This window comes from Notolepis coatsorum (genome assembly GCF_963971535.1).
Source record: "Notolepis coatsorum genome assembly, chromosome: 3".
Taxonomy (NCBI): Eukaryota; Metazoa; Chordata; class Actinopteri; order Aulopiformes; family Paralepididae; genus Notolepis; species Notolepis coatsorum.
In genome coordinates, this window is record NC_140167.1 from 40,052,639 (window position 1) to 40,075,543 (window position 22,905).

General features: G+C 42.2%; 1 protein-coding gene across 3 annotated transcripts in view; it reads left to right on the plus strand.

Annotated features, from left to right (window-relative positions):
* Positions 1-22,905, plus strand: part of prkcha (protein kinase C, eta, a) — a 101,156-nt gene that overhangs the window by 5,005 nt on the left and 73,246 nt on the right. For all 3 annotated transcript variants that reach the window (XM_084310238.1, XM_084310240.1, XM_084310239.1), the window contains exon 2: positions 12,643-12,706. In XM_084310238.1, coding sequence (XP_084166364.1) covers positions 12,643-12,706 — 64 coding nt within the window. The remainder of the gene's footprint in view (positions 1-12,642; positions 12,707-22,905) is intronic.

The following is a 22,905-nucleotide window of genomic DNA, read 5'->3' on the forward strand; positions in this document are numbered from 1 at the left end:
TCTCTCTCCTGTCCGCACGGCAGCTGTTCAAGACAGGGGAGGGGAGAATTATAGGAAAATAAGGAGAAAAAAGTGGATAAAAAAAATAAAATATCAACTGTTTTCAAAACTTCTCAAGATGCCAAGCAATGGAGGGGGCAAGTATATTACATGTATATTTCCTCTTTGGCTGGTAAATTACGGAGGCTACTCAGCCACTTTGGCGTGTAAAAAAGATTTGGGAGCCATATGAGCATATGGGAGTATTATAGTAATAATAACACATGGTGATATACTAAAAAGCTATTTATCATTTTTGGCTGGTAAAAAATCTGCCTGGCTGGTTGTTTTTCAAATCTACCAGCCACCTTGGCTGGTAAGCCAAAAAGTTTATTTTGTTCCCTGAGTGTATTGCAAACGGGTTTGGCATGCAGTTTTTATTTAAAAAGAAGTAGGCCTAGTTCATTAAATTATTCAGCTTGACGTCGTTATCAGCTGGATCTGAACTGTGAAGGTGTTTTTGTGCTTTGTTAGCGGTTGCAGCTGTGAAGTGCTGGCAAGCCTGTCTCTCTGTCACATGTGAGGCAAGAGAGTAGGGTTAGGGTACAAGCCTCTACACGCCCACACTACTCTTTTATTTCTGCTTTCCCACAGTCTGATCATCGCTCATGGCCTCTCCACTACAACACATAGTCTCTGTGGGCTTTACTTTCACCCCCAGCGCCCTGTACAGGAGTCGCCTATGACTAATTACAGTATATGCACTTAAACTCCCTGACACATCAGAGGCCCTTGCTGATCTAGAATAGCTCAGGCACTGTATTTAAAAGTCCCTCGGGTAAAACTGTCCATGTCTCCCATCAAAACTGTCCCAAGACACAAAAGAGCAGCACCGTAACGTAACTCAATACTTCACTTTCAGCCAAAGTAGCCTACATAACGCTTAGATCATCAGAGAGCGGAGCTCTGTTGTGTCAGACCAGCGTCATCAGCCCTCTGAAGCCTGACGAAAGCAGTGGCTCACTGGCTCAGTCTCATGTGCCTCACTGCCTCCCACCCATTTGCTCACATCCTCACTACTGGAGGCTAGTTTCCACTGTCATCAACCCGCCTACCACACCACCACTACCACCACATGTGTGCTATCACCTCTACTACTGTATTTTAATTCTGTTACCAAAATCAACCTTTTTCACAGTCTGTTTGCTTTTAAAGCTACAGTCTTTATTTTGTGATATATTTAACCAAACAAACTTTGGGTTCATATTGTGCTCTTCAAGAGTTTTGAGTCTTTTTACAACAGTTTCAATAACCTGTTTCAATCACAACTCTAAATACATACCTGCTTTACTCTAATCTAATCAATGTCAATGTAACATTGTATAGCCTCAAAAGTTATGTAAAACCTATTTTCAGCATTCACATGTTTCCAACTCTTGTATCAATGTCTCAGAGGGTACATGAAGGAAATATCTTCAATCCAATAAATCATTAGAGTAAACATTAAAGTAAAGACAGCTGGGGGGCCATAACCTGATTGGACCTTAAACCATCCCGGCTTGTATTCACAGAACTATATCCAAGATTAAGAGTCAACCAAATTAGTCATCAGTATCTGTTCATGTCCATTATTAGAATGCTGACTCTCCACACTTTATACAAAGTCTGTGTTTGTACCACAAATGGCCCCCCCTTCCCCCTTTCTAAAAAGATAAACTTCCCCTGCAACAATGTAGGAGTTTCTGCTTTTTAAAATATAGCATCATCCTGTCAGCACCAGCACCTGTTCATTCGAACTGTTCAGTCCAGTTCTGCCTATTTGAGCTGCTACGCAGAGTACGGAGAGAGTATATTATAGTGACAATGCCCCAAACATTGACTTGTTATCAGTGGTGAGAAAAATATTGACATTAATCTCAAGTAATGTTACTGCAGAGAAAAGTCACTTGAGTAAAAGTACTGGTAGCACTACATAATGTTAATATATTGATACATTTCATATATGTAAACATTAAGATATAATTTAATCAGGTTGAAATAGAAATAGAACACCTTTATTGAAATATTTACATCCACTGTAGTTTCCTTTTGGCCAAATCCTTATTACTGAATTTAAAACAATAAAAGTGTTAGATTCTGGCGATTTAAGTGAGTAAAGTGCTTAAAGCCACTACAAGGGGGAGCTCCAGTAGCTCACCACGTACCGCGAGTGCTATTTCAGCGCCGTGGACAACCGTGCTCGTCACGGATCTGGGGCTGAGCGAGTTCGAATCCCGGACTGCAGCCGTGCCTTTCCCAGAGTGTCTTCCCCCCCATCTGAACCCTTTCAGCCTGCTTCTGTCGGTCGAACTTGACCAAGTATAAATGCGATAAACGTATAAAAGAGCCAGGGAAATGGCCAAAGTTTAAAAAAAAAAAAAAAAAAGAAAAGCCACTACAAGGAGAATCTTCAAACAACAATTTATCACATTGTCATATCATATGTTTGATATAATAACATATTATTGTCAGATTAGTTATGATACCTTGTTATAATTACTGATGCCCCGATCACGTTTTTTGCCACAGATACCGATCTTCTATGAGCCATATCGGCCGATACACTGCCGATACCGATCGTTTTTGGTTTTGTTATAGATAAAAAAAAAACCTTACTGTCATGCACTTCAACCTACACTGTAGCACCAACATTGTAACCAACATTGTTACTCAGCTGAGTTGTGCCCTTCCTGATGACTTGTCATACAGAACTTGTAAGTCGCTTTGGATGAAAGAGTCAGCTAAATGACTAAATGTAATGTAAAATACCCATTGTTCAATTCATAAACTGTATAGACTGGGATCATTCTTTTGTGCAAGGCAACATCAGGCTTGACTTAAAACATTACTTTCCTAACTTAGTGAAACAAAATGTAACAAATTAACACATAGATATAAATGTACTGAATTATTATTTCTTTTATTTATTATTATATTATAAATAAATAAAAATACAATAAAAAAAATCGTTATTATTTTTTACCTATACCCGATCCAGCTATTTTAGTGAATACCGGCCGATACCGATCGCTGGCCGATCGATCGGGTCATCATCCCTAGTTATAATTACAGTAAACACAACTGAAACAACTGGTAGTCTAATTCTCATGATAAGACACCTTTCCCATAAACCCCATTGTTTGCTGTTGTTGTGAATCTGGAGTTATATTAGTTGATTAATCAAGTTTTTTTTGGAAAGGCTTTCTTTGCTCTGTAATGCAGTTCTTGTGATTCTGACCCGACGGCACACAATATTAAAACAATATCGATATAATATCAATACAAAATGGAGGCTTCCAATGGACTCATCACGGTCTCATCCATTATCTTTCATTCATTGGTCTCATCATGTTTCTACGGTAATCCTGCCAAGGTATGGGCATTGCATTTACAATGATATATTGATGCTGACTGACTAGTAGTGCCTTTTTTAAATCAGAAAAAGTCTTATTTCAGTTTCCTGACTGTCTCTGTTGTAGTGTTGTTGACTGTCATTAACATTGCAATCTACTGCAACACGTTCATGTCACTCATCTACGTTATCATCCATGACAAAATGGATCACATTTGGGCAGTCAGGGAAACAGACGTATGTACACAGAAGGTCCAATAGGCAAAGCAAAATGGGTACAAGTTATTTTTCTCTGTAATATTACTTTTATGTTGGATTGGAGCCGCTATTTGTCCATTCTTCATTGTCTTTGGTTTTGGACAATTCATACATTTAGTGATGTAACCCCATGACTATGCATGCTACTACCTACAAGTGAAATTTGCCGACACAACCACATCTTTCCAATACACCTTCACTGGTGTTTCTATGACAATCCATGGCAGAGGTACTACAAAGTAAATGACAACATTCAGCATAGATATTCATTTCCCACTTATTTTAGGTATGTGTTCATAGGTCATAGGTAGTGATGCACGATATATCGGCCGCCGATATAATATCGGCCGATATGGCCGTTTTTTTACACATCGGTATCGGTCCGATATCAAGATAGGGCCGATATTAAAAAAAAAAAAAAAAAAAAAAAAAAATGTAATATTTTTTTTTTTTTCTTCTTTTTACATGTTTTGGCCTTAAATAGTTTCAAAATATCAGTCATTTCTGAAAATAAGTTACAAAAGTAAAAAAAATTATGCGTTTTGGAAAATAGCTCATTTGATTATCATAAAAAAGTGTTTTCTATACAGAGATATCGACATCGGTAAATATCGGTATCGGCCAGAACAGCAATATTAATATCGGTTATCGGTATCGGCCACAATTTTCACATCGGTGCATCACTAGTCATAGGCGACAGTAGCTCAGGAGGTAGAGTGTGGTAATCGGGAGGTTCCCGGTTAGATTCCCGGGTAGCGTGTCGAAGTGTCCTTGAGCAAGACACTTAACCCATAATTGCTCTCGATGAGCAGGTTGGCACCTTGCATGGTTGCCCCATCGGTGTGTGAGTGAACGGGTGAATGTGAGGAACAGAAAATTGTAAAGCGCTATATAAATGCACCATTTACTATATTTCCTACATGCATCAATATATTCACATCTATTAGGTAGAGGAATCTCCTGACTACTATCATGTCGAGTTTGAAAGCTCTCCAAGTTTGTATTTTCTTTTAACAATATATTTATTGGATTTTAGTTTGCAAATTACAACATGTATATCAGCAGAGCAGTATTCAGCAAACATTTTCACCCCGTTCTCCCTCCCCTAACCCCACCCCACAAAATAATAATTAACTTCAAAAACAGGTTCACATAGGAAGGATACAGATTTAAATAATAAAAAATAAACATAAATAAATAATAATACAACCAAAATGTTTTACACATTAAGTAAAGGGTGTTTCTTGTCGTTTTTACACAATAATAAGAGTTGTCCCACAGTACTCCCCCTAATCCTGTTCTTGTTGAAGCAAGTTCCCAACATTCGTATTATGCTTTAAGAAGTACACAAACGGTCCCCAGGCATTATCAAAAATGTTTTGTTTACGTCTAACAATATACACCATCTTTTCCATTGACCAAGTTTGTATTATTAATCTATGAGTTCATATGGCTCAACTCTCATACGGCCAGGCTTTATTTGAGCTCCATTTCTTTTTTTGACAGTTCGTCACTAGGCTAGAGGGAGAGGTCAGTGATGACGAAGAGAGTCACCGAAGGGGGGGTGGGGGAGTGTAGGAGTGCACCTATTCCGAGTTTTTCGACACTGATATCTGACTAAAACAGTATCAGCATTATGAGAATTTTCTCAATCCGATGCTGCTTAAGAGCCATACTTTTCTGTATTTACTGACCATGTGTCTCTCTAGTGGAGAAAAATAAATAATCTTACAAGTAAATTGTTACTGTTCAGTTACTTCAGTAAAAGTAATAGATGTGATTGGTACTCTTTATCAGCCGTTACCTAAAGTTTAGACATTGCACACTAGGTAGGTACACTGTCCTTGAACAAAGGTAACGCTACTGTCTGGCACTACAACTGTAGTTGGTCTGTCTGCCCACTAGCTACTCCTAAGTGGTCAGAATGGACCAAATGCAGAGTAATAACTTCCCCATGTGGATTAATAAAATTATAACTAATAAAAAGTTTTTCTCCCACGGACCATCGTCATATCAAATGAAGATACAGTGTTACCGAAGGAGAGAGAGATCAACTCCTCCTGTCAGACCGTCTGTCTGCAGATGGAAAGAAATGCATGTAGATAATAGTGTGCAGGTGGTGACGATGGTTCATGACATACTTCTGTTGTGAAGCGACAACATTTCATAGAACAACAGCGGTTTCCATTCAGTGGTTGCTGCTTCGCCACATACCGGGGGAGGGTGTCTCAGCTCACCAACGAGACGGAGGAGGTCCTTCCTCTTCCTCCTCTACTGTCTTTCGTCTCTGTATCTAGGTCTTCACGGTATGTCTTCTTGATGTTTATCTATGCATTTATAATGAGGTGTTCTCAGCTGAGCACAGTGGTGTCATTCAACCGGCTCAACCCGTCCGGCCCGCTCTCTCTCTCTCGGCTCTCTCGTCGCATAGTGCAAATTCCCCCCCTGTTGTACTGACGCACCGTCATACCTACGGTATGCACTGAGGCAAATGTCCTGAGGGCAGAATGTCAAGCAGTTAATCATTTCACCACAAATGTCTGCTGTTCTGAGTCTGACTGTTTGTGACTATCAAATCAAATCAAATTTATTTATAAGGCCCGACAACACACGTTAATGTCCCCATGGGCCGTACATGTCTTCTTTAAACAAGTCAAGAAGAAAACATAACAATAAGTCAAGAACAGAACAAGAACACCATAAGGTCCAACAAATTTTAAATAAATGCAAATAAATGAAAGAATGCAAGCACTCCCAGACATACCCCACGCAAAGGTAAGGAAAAACTCACTAAAACCTAACAATAGGGAAAAATGCTCCACAGGCAGTGTGGAGGAGAGAAACCTTAGAAGGGCCATTCAAGGGGGGATCTCCCTTCTTAGATGTCGGTGATAGTAGTGTTGCAGACTAACAGTTGGTAAGCATGCACTCAAGTGCGTAGTGAAACACAGATGAGTGCATGCAATAGCAACTGAACATTTTGAAAGATTAAAGATAGAGCTGATAGCGATAGCAACTGAACATTTTGAAAGATTGAAGATAGAGCTGATAGCGAATCTATTTGAGGCACAGGGGCGGCGCAAAGAGGGTCGCGTCCTCCCCGTCTTAATCACGGGACATTCAACACTCTGGTCATTGCTCAGAGACAGCCGGAGACAGGGAGATAGGGGGCGGCGCAGAGAGGGTTGCGACCTCCCCGACATCATCGCAGGACGTCCAGCACTCCGGTCACCACTACGAGACCTCTGGAGACAGGAGGGCACGTAGAGAGGGTCGCATCCTCCCGGCCTTCATCACGGGACATCCGACACTCCGGTCAGCACTCCAGGACAGCAATCAGCGGTTATCGGCTTGTTTTCTCTACTGTGTTTGTTCTGAATGGAATATCAGGGCTGAACAATATTTCATATTAAAGGGTAATCTCGGACCACTATAGTCCTGTTTTCCTACTCGTCAATGATGTTCTTAACGGGTAGAGTCTTTTCTCAGCACAACCCATGCTGTGCTTCATACCGGATACCCAGCTCCTGCCTTAGTGAGCCACAAAACGAATGAAAGTTAAGGGGGCCACTGTGACAAGCGCCTAAAACATACTCGAAAGCTGAAACCGAAACTGCTTGGCTTTGGCTGCACTGTGGTTTTAGCCTTATTTCAGGGTTTGTACAGACTGAAGAGTGGCCCCATTATTTGACATTAGTTGTGTGGCTAAAGAGCCAGAGCTGCAGATATCCAGTACAAAGAACGGATATTATTTTGTTTAAAATATCTTTTTAATTATCCTTTTATTTAACCAGGGTTTTGTATTTTAACGTTGAGATTTCCATCTCTTTTTTTCAAGTGGACCCTGGCCAAGAATGCAGCACCCAGATGGTGTCTCATATAGAAAAACATGAAAACAATCACAAATAAAAGCAAGATAGTAAAAGTACTAAAGAGTAGAGAAAATGTCTGTCATTTAAGTTTAAATTAAAAAGACTATATGGCAAGCTGGTGTCCAATTTGTTCTTTAAAATGATACATTTGAATTCTAATGAGAGAATATAGCTTCAAATCCTTTTGTAATAGGTTCCAGGAGAATGGAGCATTATAGCTGAAAGCATGTTTCCCAAATTCAGTTCTCACAGTGGGAACATGAGATATTTATTTTGAGATATCATTTTGTGATCTCTGATTGTAATGTCCACCTCTCGATTTAAGTGAGTAAATGCTTATGTTAGTTGGAGGCTGCCCCAGGATGGCTTTGTATGAAAACAAATACCAATGTGACTTGTCTTCTTATGGCCAGGGATGACTGACCTGACAATTCATACACAGTGATGCATGAGAAATTAGTTGTTTGTTACAAATCATAAAAATATATTCTGTCCAAAGCACAAAGATGTGATTATGGGGCATTTCAAAAGCTGTTATTTTGCTTGAAAGTTCAAACAAGCCATGATCTTAAACTTACCCTTTTAATATCTCAATAAGAAAGAACACACAGCTATACTTCCCCCTGAAAGTCAGTGCAACCTACTGTAGATCGCCTCATGGATTGCCTTGAGCCTTGAGGACATTAAGTGCTGGATGGCACAACAAATCTTGCAACTGAATGAGAGCACATCCGAGATTGTCCTATTTGGACCGCCTGACTCCCATCAAACAAAAAGTACCCATGTACATGTCAAAATACTTCCCAAAGGTCAGTGAATACCACGATCACAACACCAGAGGGAGCTCCACAAATTAATGTTAAACCCAGATTCGGCTCAAACAAGGGACTAAACACGTTTCGCAATTATGCCACATCAATGTGGAACGCCCTACCCACAGCTGTAAAGGAATGTGAATCACTACCCACTTTCAAAACCACTCTCAAAGAGCACCTACGAGAGACTGCAATTAGAAACTGGCCCCTGTAAATGTCCTAACGCAACCCCCTCCAATGTACAATAAATGTCCTATTAAACCCAATAGAGACCCTCTTCTTGGTTTAGTCGATAATCCAATGCTCCTGACAGATACACGGAAAAGGGACCATATTAGTCCTGTTTTAGCCTCTCTCTCCACTGGCTACTGGTACAGTATTGAATAGATTTCAAGGTTCTCCTGTTTGTTGTTAAAGCCCTAAACCGACAGGCTCCCTCCTACATCACAGACCTTGTAACTAGGGATGCACGATAATTATCGGGTCGATAATTATCGGGCCGATATCAGCAATTATGACGTCATCCCGATAAACCCGATAAAAGTATTGATAGCTCTGATAATAAATGTATTTTATATTAAAAAAAAAAATTCACTTTACAATTTTTTTTAAACTTTTTTCTTTTCATGTCAACGTTCACACGCACAATATATGCTTACTTAGGATTTGACTTGATTCAACAACAAAGCAGTCGGGGCAATGGCAAGCCGAAAACGGTAAAAAATGTGGTTATTTGAAGTTTGGATTGTTTTTTCACAACTGAGGTAGGTAGATTACATTTTTAGAGACTAAAGTACCGAAAAAAGGTACCGTTGGGTACCGGTATCGATTCACAGGTACCGGTATCGGTTCAAATGTGAACGGTACCCATCCCTACTGACAAAGCACAATACCTATTGGTTTTTAGTTCACTCATTGTTCAGGGAAACACATTGTTAATGACATTGACGGATTGTGAATTTTGTGATTGACTCAAATTATATTTATTTGGAAAAATAAATATAGTCACTTTATTTGAAGAGTCAAAACTGTTCTCTTGGGCTTTGTTTTGTTCATAGTAGTAACGCTCATGTCATGATAAATCTGGTTAGGTCAAAACTACAGGAATATACATAAAAAAAATAATTATAATACAATAAATATATATATATCGGTTATCGGTATCGACCTTGAGGAGCAGAAAGTTATCGATATCTGGGTCAAAAAATCTATATCGTGCACCCCTACTTGTAACCCTCTACTCCACCAACAGGTCCCTCAGGTCAGCTGACCTGGGGCTCCTAGCCGCCCCGCGTTCTAAATTTAAGCTCAGGGGTGACCGTGCCTTTTGCTATTGAAGCCCTGGCTTAGACCATGGAACAACATCCCCCTCCTTGTCAGATCTGCCCCCTCCTTTATGTTCAGGCTCAAAACACACTTTTACTCTCTAGCCTTTGGATCCCCCCTCATGTGGTGTTTTGTACCTATATCTGTTGTTTTTAATTTGTTGATTTGTGTTTATGTACTATTGTGTTTGTTGATGGCTCTGCAAACTCCTTCTGTTAGTTAGTCTTTCCTTGTGAGTTTACTACCTGCCCTGGTCTGTACAGCACTTTGGTCAACATGGGTTGTTTTTATAAACATGCTTTTATAAATACATTTGACTTGACTTGAACGTAATAGCCATATCAGAAGATTCAAGAGGTTTATTTGTCACATACATACCAGGGCATACAGTGAAATGCGGGTGGCTGGCCATGCCCGCTTCGATTGTGCAATCAGAATGAAATGTGGGCATTCTTAAGCAATGTTAAGTAAGGGATAATGTATAGCTACGAGGTCATTGTCGCAAAATAATTTACCGACACAGAGTTTAGAACACCGAAGCGCAGCTGAGGTGTTTTAAACGTCAGTGAAGGTCAATTATTTTGCGACAATGACCGAGTATAGGCTATACATTATCCCGCTTATTACATGGCTAACTTACTAACAATATACCTAATTCATCGACGAGACGAGATCAAATGCAGACGCAGTTGTTCTGTGGCTCTGTCAGCCCAAATAAAGTGATTATTATTATCGGCAGCCGGCAGGTCTGTGGTCTGATTGCATGACTAGTGCAGCTGTGCATATGCTGAGCAGCACTGATAGTGTGTGTAGTGGGCTTGATTGGTCCAGCTGCGCACAGTGGTCATTATTGTTCGGCAGAGGTCCGTTATCGAGTAATATCGGACCTCTGACGAGCGCTATTGACCAATCACAAGCAAGCATTTCGGCGAATGTGAAAACGCCATGTAATAACAAATAATGAATGAGAGAAAGTGAGATTGAGAAGAGTCGGGCAGATGTGCTTTAGGTTCATACCAGGAGACTGGTCATCACTGCTAGGTCCATACCAGGAGACTGGTCATCACTGCTAGGTCCATACAAGGAGACTGGTCATCACTGCTAGGTACCAGGAGACTGGTCATCACTGCTACGGTACCAGGAGACTGGTCATCACTGCTAGGTACCAGGAGACTGGTCATCACTGCTAGGTCCATACAAGGAGACTGGTCATCGCTGCTAGGTACCAGGAGACTGGTCATCACTGCTAGGTCCATACAAGGAGACTGGTCATCACTGCTAGGTACCAGGAGACTGGTCATCACTGCTACGGTACCAGGAGACTGGTCATCACTGCTAGGTACCAGGAGACTGGTCATCACTGCTAGGTCCATACAAGGAGACTGGTCATCGCTGCTAGGTACCAGGAGACTGGTCATCACTGCTAGGTACCAGGAGACTGGTCATCACTGCTAGGTCCATACCAGGAGACTGGTCATCACTGCTAGGTCCATACCAGGAGACTGGTCATCACTGCTAGGTCCATACCAGGAGACTGGTCATCACTGCTAGGTCCATACCAGGAGACTGGTCATCACTGCTAGGTACCAGGAGACTGGTCATCACTGCTAGGTCCATACAAGGAGACTGGTCATCACTGCTAGGTCCATACAAGGAGACTGGTCATCACTGCTAGGTACCAGGAGACTGGTCATCACTGCTAGGTCCATACCAGGAGACTGGTCATCACTGCTAGGTACAAGGAGACTGGTCATCACTGCTAGGTCCATACAAGGAGACTGGTAATCACTGCTAGGTACCAGGAGACTGGTCATCACTGCTAGGTCCATACAAGGAGACTGGTCATCACTGCTAGGTCCATACCATGAGACTGGTCATCACTGCTAGGTACCAGGAGACTGGTCATCACTGCTAGGTACCAGGAGACTGGTCATCACTGCTAGGTCCATACCAGGAGACTGGTCATCACTGCTAGGTACCAGGAGACTGGTCATCACTGCTAGGTCCATACAAGGAGACTGGTCATCACTGCTAGGTCCATACAAGGAGACTGGTCATCACTGCTAGGTACCAGGAGACTGGTCATCACTGCTAGGTCCATACAAGGAGACTGGTCATCATCACTGCTAGGTACCAGGAGACTGGTCATCACTGCTAGGTACCAGGAGACTGGTCATCACTGCTCAGTACCAGGAGACTGGTCATCACTGCTAGGTACCAGGAGACTGGTCATCACTGCTAGGTACCAGGAGACTGGTCATCACTGCTAGGTACCAGGAGACTGGTCATCACTGCTAGGTCCATACAAGGAGACTGGTCATCACTGCTAGGTACCAGGAGACTGGTCATCACTGCTACGGTACCAGGAGACTGGTCATCACTGCTAGGTACCAGGAGACTGGTCATCACTGCTAGGTCCATACAAGGAGACTGGTCATCACTGGGAATCCCATAGGTGATGGTGTAATGCCATAGGGGTACACACACCCCACAATATACCACTGAAAGAAAGAAAGAGAACATTAAACTACCTGAAAAGAAAACAAACTGAAGGCCAGTTATATCACAATCACGTTATCTGCTAAAACGATTGCAATATGATTATATTGTCTAAATAATTTAGCCCTATAGTATATTCTGCCTATAATCGGAGTAACCTGTGTGTATTGTGCAATATTTCAGAGGAGGCAGATTATCTGAAATGGCTTGATTCTGTTGATATCCATGGGGATAGATATCAAAGGGCTTTAGTCATAATTTACACTGTTTTTCACAACAGTTCTAACATTTTGGGTATTGTTTGTGAACTATGAAAATATCTGTGTATCCCTAATACAATTCATTATTGAATTCGGAAGACGTTTCACAATGTGTTGCTATTGTGATAACGTGGTCTTAAAAGAATAATTCAGATTTTTCCTCTGAATACTAATATCTGTATCCCTCTGTGTGTGTATCCCTCTGTGTGTGTATGTATGTGTGTGTGTGTGTGCGCACGCAGATGGACCTGGAACCGGAGGGCAAGGTGTATGTTCTCATCTCACTCAATGGGTCCTTCACTGATGGTAAGGCTACTTCACTGCACTATTATACAAACCCTGTATAATAATAATAATACATTACATTTATATAGCGTTTTATCAGTGCTCAAAGACACAATGGAAGCAGCAAAAGCAAGAGTGAAAAGGTGTGTTTTGAGGGCTGTTTTAAGGGACAGTTAGTAGGGTGTTTCCAGACCGGATGTGGCTGGGGACGGCTGTTGCTCCAGGTCCGGAGCCTGGTCTTGATGGGAGTCTGTAGGTTTGTGTCAGCAGACCTGAGGCGACGGGTAGGGGTGTGGCGATGGAGGAGGTCAGACGGGTAGGGGGGGGTAACGTTATACCTCCTCAGCCCCCTTCCTCACTTTGTGTCTTTCTCTTCTATACACGCTCAAATGACTGACAGCATTGACTGACTTCCACCAACGCAGTCGGTTTCACTTTTCTATTCTAGTTCAGATTGTAGTAGCCAGCTCTTGCTCCTTTCTGTCATTATTGATATGCCAACTAATTATTAATACACCCAAGACATATATAAACTGATGGTATAAGAGAATGAATGTGACATAGTTAGGCCTCCGCTGCGAAGAATGCTTTCTTCAGGCACTAGTCTCACCCGGCTGCTTTGCTCAGCAGTGCGTAGGGTGGCTTTATCATCCCCTCTGATGTGCTGGTGATGACCTCAGCGTCGGAGCACTTTTAGTCTGCCTGGCCTTCATAATCCAGTAATCTGCTGAGCCCCAGTGAGCACTAAGCGGCACCCTCCAGAGGCATGATTTGGGCTTCTATCAGTCCTCAATTGTAGTTTACCCCCACTCTGGGACGCAAGCTTCTAATCAGACTCACCTGTAGTCTACCGGCCCCCTCTCTGGGAGGCAAGCTTCTAATAAGTCTCACCTGGTATGGGCATGGCAATAGTAGAAGACGTAAATACAGGCAATAAAATTGTAGTACAGTAGAAAAGTTAAAATAGGCAGTGTAAACACTCACCTGTAGTCTACCCCCTCTCTGGGACGCAAGCTTCTAATCAGTCTCACCTGTAGTCTACCCCCTCTCTGGGACGCAAGCTTCTAATCAGTCTCACCTAGTCTACCCCCTCTCTGGGACGCAAGCTTCTAATCAGTCTCACCTGTAGTCTACCCCCTCTCTGGGACGCAAGCTTCTAATCAGTCTCACCTGTAGTCTACCCCCTCACCTGTAGTCTAAAAAAGGAAAGAGCGCACGCTTCTCTGTTGCATGCTACATATGACATTCACACATTCATTTTACGAGCTGTTACAGCAACAGTTGTTTATGTTTGTTTATGTCTGAGTTATAATGAGCTTATAAGAAAAGTCTAGTATTTTCCATCTACACAAGTCAAACTCTTTGGAGAACATAATGTGAACCCAAAGTATAGGTCAAATAGAACTTGAATGTATACCATACATGGATCCATGCAAAGGTATGCATTTTTACAATACCATTGTAATATAATATACTGTACATATCATAAAAAGATATACATGCTTTATATTTTATGTTCATCAAAAAAGTATTTAAAAAGGTACAAGAAAATAAACCATTTCTAATTAACGAGCACCATGCCAATTGTATTACTAGATAGATACAAAAATAAGTTGTCACATTGCAATTTGTCCTAGAAAATGAAATACCTTCAACACTAAGAAGAATATTGTGATGTGGTATTTTTGACCATCTCGCCCCAGCCCTATGGTCAAATATATTTGAGCTTGTAGCTTTAATTAACCTCTTAACTGGCACCGACCCGGCCCCGGGACCTCTTGAGGACGATTTGCCCACCGGTGCGACACGCCACTTTGCGAGCATCTAGCCGGCTCGGGTCTGCATTTTTTTAATACGATATATATAGAGAATTACAGTTTGGTATTAAAGTTATTTGTTGCCCGTCGATTGCCACTTGAGGTGACAAAATCCGCTCAGCGGTTCTCGAGTTACATGCCGATATGTGAGGCGTGCGCCATTGTACACGGCAGAGTCAGATTACCACCCCCGACTCCCGAAGCTCTAGCTCAGTCAATCATTTGGCGAACTCGAAAATTATTGGACAGGGTTGTAGCCAATGTGTGTGCCTTTCCAATGATACCCCACGTGGGGATGTGTGCATCAGGGATCTAGGTGAGAAGTCACGAGCGAAAACCGGAAGAGAAAAAAACGCAGAATGAATTGAGGTAATGGAAACCTGGAGAGCTTTTCTTTTCGTACACGGTTTACCTAAATCGCTCTTAATCACTCATTTCTGAACGGATTTTTATGTATTTTGGACATGTATTACATAAGACTTCAGGCTATGGATCCAGCGTGTTTTCCAGCTCATACAAATTTTTTTGGATATACTATTTCTGGATATTGCAACTACTACAGAAAAACATGAGTAACAAGTTTTTCTACAACTTGACCTATGTTACTCTATTTCATTTAGGACTAAAAGTGATTTATCTTTATTGTGTAAGAACATTCTGAATGTTATCTTTCAAAAGAGACCAGGCTTATGCATGTGCTATAAGTATAAAGTATAAAGATACGCTTTAAAAAAAAAATGCAGTCCTCAAGTTCAAGTTAAAAAATTTCCACTTTTCTGGGCGCCAGTTGAGAGGTTAAAATATATTTTTTTATAGAATTTGAGCTGTAGAGGTATGAACCGCCAAATAAAACCCATGTCGTTATGAGAGAAGCCAAGTGGTCAGCTATTTCCTGTTCTCGCTCCACCTACACACTCTTGTATCACACTCTTTCAAGTTCCTCTTTTCATCTGCTGTCCCAGCTCATTGCGTGTCTAAACTTTTGAGAAGCACTCATCAGCAGAATATATGACGACTGCTATCTCAGATCATATGTCATATATCGTATATGATGACTGCTACCTCAGATCATATGAGTCATATAGGATCATATATGATGACTGCTGACTGCTGATTATTATGGTACTATTTTCTCCTTTTTATGTGCATTGATTTCTTCTGCCTTTTATTTTAAAAACCCATGCACGCTGCATGCTATGTTGGTAATAAATATGTCCCCCCAGCGAATGAAGGACGTATTAGAGTAGACGACAGAGTACAGCAACTTGCAATGGGCCTGGTCTACAAGATACACTACGCGACCAAGGTACCCATGTACATGTCAAAATACTTCCCAAAGGTCAGTGAATACCACGATCACAACACCAGAGGGAGCTCCACAAATCATGTAAAACCCAGATTCGGCTCAAACAAGGGACTAAACACGTTTCGCAATTATGCCACATCAATGTGGAACGCCCTGCCTAAAGCTGTAAAGGAATGTGAATCACTACCCACTTTCAAAAACACTCTCAAAAAACACCTACGTGAGACTGCAATTCGAAACTGGCCCCTACAAATGTCCTAACCTAGTTGTACAGTAAATGACCAAGTAAGGCTTTGTCAATATTCCAATGTACAGTGTAAAATGTGTGTGTGTCCCCTACCCAACCCCCCCCCCCCCCCCCCCCACCTCCAATGTACAGCCCTCACCCAACCCACCCAACCCCACCCCACCCAACCAACCTCCTCCAATGTACAGTTTCTACGCCAAATGTATATACACTCCTTTTCTGGACACTTTTGTATCACAAACAGTACTGTATTTGCAAATCTGATATGTCATAAATGTATAGATGTAGCACTACTGTCTATCTGTATGTCATGTATGTCATATATGTTATGATGAATTGAAAATGGGGGACCCTGATGTAAACAAGACGGAAGTCTTTCTCTGGTCTGCATCCCCTTAACAATTGTATGTATTGAGCTGTACTGTACTGTACCCATTCTGCAATCTGTTAATAAACTTTTCAATCAATCAATCAATCAATGGCATGTACACCTACAGTAGGTCTTATGTTGTCTCTTGTGGCCTTTTCAGAATGTGTGTGAGTCAATGGCCAAATTACAGATGGATGGTGAAGATGGGGGTCTAGACCTACCTAATATAAGACACTACCAACTAGCAGCACACCTTAGGGTACTTGTCGGTTGGTTCAGATCAGACCCACTATCAATCTGGCTAGACATTGAATCCTCGCAATCTAAGTCCCCCCTGTGGAACCTACTATTTATCAAAGACTAAGTCTGTTAGGAAAATATGCTCTAACCCCATCACACTATGCTCCGTCAAGGCCTGGAAGACTGTCCGTAAGGTGGAGGGCCGAGCTAAGCTGACCTCTCCTCTTACCCCGATTGTAGGCAATCCTGACTTTAAGCCAGACCAAATTGGCGGCGGCTTCAAGACCTGGCATACGCAGGGCATAACTGATCTTGGCCACTTGTTTGATGGCCAGACCCTAATGTCCTTTCTACAGCTGCAGCAGCGGTATGGCCTATTGAAAACGGAATTTTTGAAATACTTACAAATTAGGCAGTTTATCACCAAGGACACCTCACTGTTAATTAACAGTTCCACCTCGCAGGTGGAGAAAGCCCTCTCCTTGCAGATTCCTAAAAAACAAATATCTATCTTCTATAGTACTCTAAACCTTAATTCATCTTTATCTTCCCTTGTCACTAAACAGTCCTGGGAAAAAGACTTGGACATAGAGATCACGGATGAGGACTGGCAGGATGCATGGACCTACGCAAAAAAGATCTCTGTTTGCAACCGCACCAAGTCTATCCAAGTTAGAATCTTACACCGCATTCATATTACCCCTGCCCTTAAGAGTCAAATGGATCCCAATGCATCCCCACTCTGCTTTAAATGCAAGATAGAGATTGGAAACCATGTCCACTGCTTTTGGTCCTGTGTAAAGCTCCAGAGCTATTGGTTCGACATCGTAGAGGAACTATCTGATATATTCCAGACCCCCATCGAACTGGATCCCCTCTGCCTCTTACTAGCAGGGTTCCCACGGTACCTGGAAAACATGGGATACATTTTTTCATTTTCCAGGTATGGAAAGGCATGGAAACTGAGCAAAAGTGACCAATTACATGGAAATAGAAACAGTTGTCCTGGAAAATTGTATTGGATGATGTGTAATACAATTTAACTATTGAGCACAGAATTAACATGAGTTTATAAAAACCCTTTACATGTGAACAGCTTTTACTGTAGATAGAAATGGATGATCCCATGTTGTAGAGCATGCTCTTGACATCCTATATTGGATGTTGGAATTTGATGCAGGCAACTTGGTGAGCCAAGGGAGCCTTGGCATCTACAGTGAAACTTGAGTGAAACTTCTTATGCAAGTTTATCCTCAAATGTAAGTAGCTGTGTTTTAACTGTGTGGTAAACCTGGGTTTATCAACGTTAGTTAGTAAGCAGTGCAATCTTGCTAACTAGCTAGCCAACGTTAGCTCTCATAACGTGCTAGTTAGCCAGCGCCAGGTACAGTAGCTAGCCAACGTTAGCTCTCATAACGAGCCAGTTAGCCAGCGCCAGGTACAGTAACTAGCCAACGTTAGCTCTCGGAGCCAGTTAGCCAGCGCCAGGTACAGTAGCTACCAACGTTAGCTCTCATAACGAGGCAGTTAGCCAGCGCCGGGTACAGTAGCTAGCCAACGTTAGCTCTCATAACGAGCCAGTTATAGGCAGAGAAGCTCTTGGAGGGTATCAACAGATCCCTGTCACCTCTGGACCCCAAGAAGCTCCTGCAAATATCGATGGACGGCCCTACAGTGAATTGGAAGTTCTTAAGAATATTCTAAGAGGACAAGAGCAAAGAGGACCCAGATGCACCAAAGCTCATCAACCTGGGATGTTGTGGTCTGCATGTTGTGCATGGAAGTTTCCAGACCGGAGAGAGGGAAACGGGTTGGAAAATCGGAGATGTGCTGAGAGCGCTTTGGCAGGTGTTCCATGACTCGCCAGCAAGGCGAGAGGATTTCAGTGAGCTGACTAAAACTGCAAGATTTCCTCTGAAGTTCTGTGCCACTCGATGGGTTGAAGACTTGCAAGTTGCTGAGCGGGCAATCGAAGTGTGGCCAGCTGTGATGGCGTACATCCACAGCCACAAGAAACTTCCGAAGAGTAAAGTGCCAACATCTGCGTCCTACTTGACAGTCAAGAAGGCAACCGAAGACCCTCTTTTCCTGGCTAAACTTGAGTTTTTCGCTTTTGTTGCAAGACAGCTGAAGCCTTTTTTGGAGGTATTTCAGACAGATGCCCCAATGGTGCCATTCTTGGCAAAGGAGCTCCAAAGCACCCTGACAGGCCTGCTGTCATGCTTTATCAAGAGAGAAGAGCTGGCAAAGATCAAGACACCTCTCCAGCTCACTAAACTGGACCCCCAAGAGAAGCAAATCCATGTCCCTCTCAAACACCTGGACATAAGATTTTCAACCAAGCAGGCTTTGCAGAAGGCATCTGAGAAGCTCCAGGAAAATCCAGTGAAAATCGTGGAGTTCAAAAAAGAATGCGTCTCCTTACTCGCAATGACCTGCAAGAAAATTATGGAGAAGTCCTCTCATGTATCCAGCTGTGCGGCATATGAGGTCCCTTGACCCTGTGATGATTGTGACAGAAACCGAAAGTACAACAGCAATGTTTGAGAAACTCCTTCAGGTTCTCCTCAATGCTGGATGGTGCCCTGCCACAGAGTGTGACAAAGTCCTTTCTCAGTATAAAGCATTCTCACTCGATGTCAACACAAACCACAAAGCAGAGTTCCAAGAATTTGTTTACAGCTGCAGACTTGATGAATTCTTCGGAAGATATCTCCGTGGCAAAGAAGAGTATGCAGAACTGTGGAACATCATGAAATGTCTCATGGACAAGCTGCAGTAGAAAGGGGGTACTCTGTTAACAAGGATATGCTTGTTGAAAACCTACAGGAGAAGACGCTAATAGCAATGCGCTTGGTCCACGATGCAATGGCTGGGCACACAGATGAAGCTCTTCCAAAAGACCTCAAGCAACACTGCAGAGGAGCAAGGACAAGATATGAGATGTATCTGGAAGACCAGAAGAAGTTGAGAGAGCAAACCACCAAAGAGAAGAAAAGAAAGGAGCTCTTCCAGGAAATCCAGAAGGTGAAAACAAAGCGGCAAAAAGTAATGACTAGTGCTGAAACAATGGAGAAAGAAGCACATGAAATGGCAGTCATGGCAGAGAAGAAGCACGATTTTACACTGCTGTCAAAATCAAATGCCTATCGGAAAGGGGTTGCTGATAAAAAGGAAGAGATGGCAGCTCTAGACAAAGCCCTGAAAGAGCTGCAAGAGTCTGTCAATAAGTTAAAGCAATGAGGTATGCGCAATAGCCTTTATGGATGTATGAAAGATTGTAATATTTATTGGTCACAAAGACAAATATAACACCATTTTAGGTTATGGAGATGACTAATTTTAACTCAAAATAACATTCTGTTTCAGATCTTCAGACTGTAGAGAGGAGGAGTAAGAGGAGTGGAGAGGGGCATTGAGCATGACCTCAGAGTTGCTTTGTCTACCATCACCCCAGACTTTGAGACTCTTGTCAGGAGCAAACAACATCCCCAGTTATCCCATTAGTTCCCTGGGATGTTAAGCTAAGAAATCTGCTAAGAAGCATATTATTTATTATTATTTTATTTCATTGGGTTTTTAGCCCTAGTTGCACTTTTGTTGCAACCCCAGTTATCCCATTAGTTCCCCCAAGGGAGGAGGAAGAGAAGAGGCAGCGAAGATGGAAGAGGAGGATGACAGAGGAAAAGGGAGAACAGTGGAGAGGAGTTGAGAAGAGTAGGAAGAGAAGACAGGAGCGGACACGAGGGGAGGTGTGGAGAGAAGAGGACAGGATGAGATAGGAGAGGAGTGGAAGAGAGAACATATATCAATCCCAGTGCCCAGTGTTCCAGTTGAATAAATTGTTGTTCATCTACAGCTTATTTCATGCATTGATATTATCAATAAGACATAATCTCTAAGCATTTACAATGTAGGCTTGACTGGCACATCTTTTAAATCAAGTAAGTAGTCAGGTGTCCTAGGGGGTTGTGTGTGTGAGGGGAGGGGGGCGCGGATGGGGGTGGAAAACTTCAGGGGCCTATAGATCATCACTTAATATGGTACCTGGAAAATCAGGAGGTGGTATGGAAAAAAAATGTCAAGGCAAGCGTGGGAACCCTGACTAGGCCTCCCAGATATTCATATTGCCAATTTCAAACATAGGAGACTGTTCAATTTGTTGACATTTGCTGCTAGGAAAAACATCCTGTTGTTCTGGATCAAGGACTAGGTCCCATCAAAGAGGTCATGGCACAACATTATTATGGACTGTATTCCTTGTGAATACATCACGTGTATGCTGCACTCCAAGTTGGACACTTTTTATGAAATATGGGACCCATATCTATCTCATATTGGACCTGCGCTATCCACCACTGTACTCGCCGGATTTCCCCATTACTCTTAGCCTCCCTAGAGATCACTAATGTCTTGTGTGTAGATGCTTTTGGTCGTTGCAGAGGGTATCATAATGTACTTAGAAGTACATGCCTGTTCGCACACACACACACACACACACACACGAAAACACGTGCACTCGCACATATAAAACATGCACACATAAAACACACATCCATACTAAATGCACACATATAAAACACACATATACAAAATAAACGTACACACTCCACACACAGTTTATCAGTACACTAGGTGCTATCGTGGACCAGGAGTTGACTCCCTAACCGCCACTTCTGCTGTATATACAGTACAACATGTGAATATTTGAGCCATGTCTTTGTTGTTTGTCTTTTGTCATGTCTGATAATGTACTTTTTTTTTTTTTTTTTTTTTTTTATCGCTTTATTGCTACTGGGCAGTCCAGTAGAGAGAGACATAGGAGGAATGGGAGACAGAGTGGGGGGAAGACATTCGGCAAATAACGACAGGTTCGGGAGTCGAACCCGGGTCGGCCGTGTCGCGGCTGAGCGCGCTATGTGGTTCGCCACTGGGGCGCCCTGATAATGTACTTTTATAGTTTATATTATGTCTTTATTGTTTTTACTATCATTTCTGTTGTTATTATTGTTAGTGTTATTGTTGTTAGTGTCTCTATTATTATTACCGTAAATCTATTGTATTGTGATGTCTTGTTCTATGTATGTTTTGAAAAAGTGAAAATAAAAACATTTACAAAAAAATATATATATATTCGTGTGAGTCACAAGGACAAACTTTCTTCCAGTTAGTCTTCCACTTCTCGTTAGGTAGTCCACGATTCTTTTTTTTTTGATCAAATTTTTTATTATTATTCACATGAAACAAGACAACACATTAACCACAATCACAATACATAGAACTTCACAAGAAAATAACAAAAACAATAATAATAATACAGACTAACAATTATACAGACAAGAGAAAAGAAAACAGAGTTCAACCTTCTAAATTTTAATTCCAAGGGGTACTATCTAATAAATGGTCTTTCCCAGTGTTCAGCCCCGATTCCCGGCCGTGTGACCCTATATTAATAAAACGTACATCTCCAATCCACCACAAGGACCATTTTTTGAGAACACGACCCGAAAACAGAGCAATGAACCTTCATGAAAAAACAAAAACCTGTAGAGGTGTTCCATAGACTCACAGAGACCGTGTAAAAGTGGCCAAACAGTGAAGAAATAGTTAAATAGCTGCCCCCCCATAATATCCCCAGCTAAACTCAAGATGACAAGACAAAAGACAAGACAGACAAAACATTTCCTCCTCCCCCTCCCAAGAGACCGCCGGACTCACCCGAACACGCACCTCAACCCCGCTCAGCCGCACACTGCGGTCTTTACCTTCTCAGCTGCTGCGAACCACAGGTCAATTCCAGCCTGCCCCACCCCAATCACCCGGGCTGTGGATATCTCAAGATAAATCACATCCAATAGTTAGGGACCAGTTAATCATTGTAAGCTTCTCAGGCTCCTTCCATCTCATTGCTATCAGCTTCTTCGCTGCTGTGACGCCCGCTAGGACAACCCTTTTCAGTTGTACGGAAGCGGGTAGTGTCGTTATATCGTTTAGGAGTAGCGTAACAGCTGTGAATGGGATAGTTAAGCCACACAGATCTGAAAGTTTGTCCGTTATTGACCTCCAGAAGCGGGCCACTGGTGGGCAATCCCAATACATATGCATATAAGTGCCCGTGGCCTTCTGAGAGCACAAAGTGCACCGAGAATCGGTTATCAGTCCCATAGCATATAGCTTAGGTAGTCCACGATTCTAAAACTGAAACCCAAACTGCCCAACCAGTAGTCTGCTAATCATGTT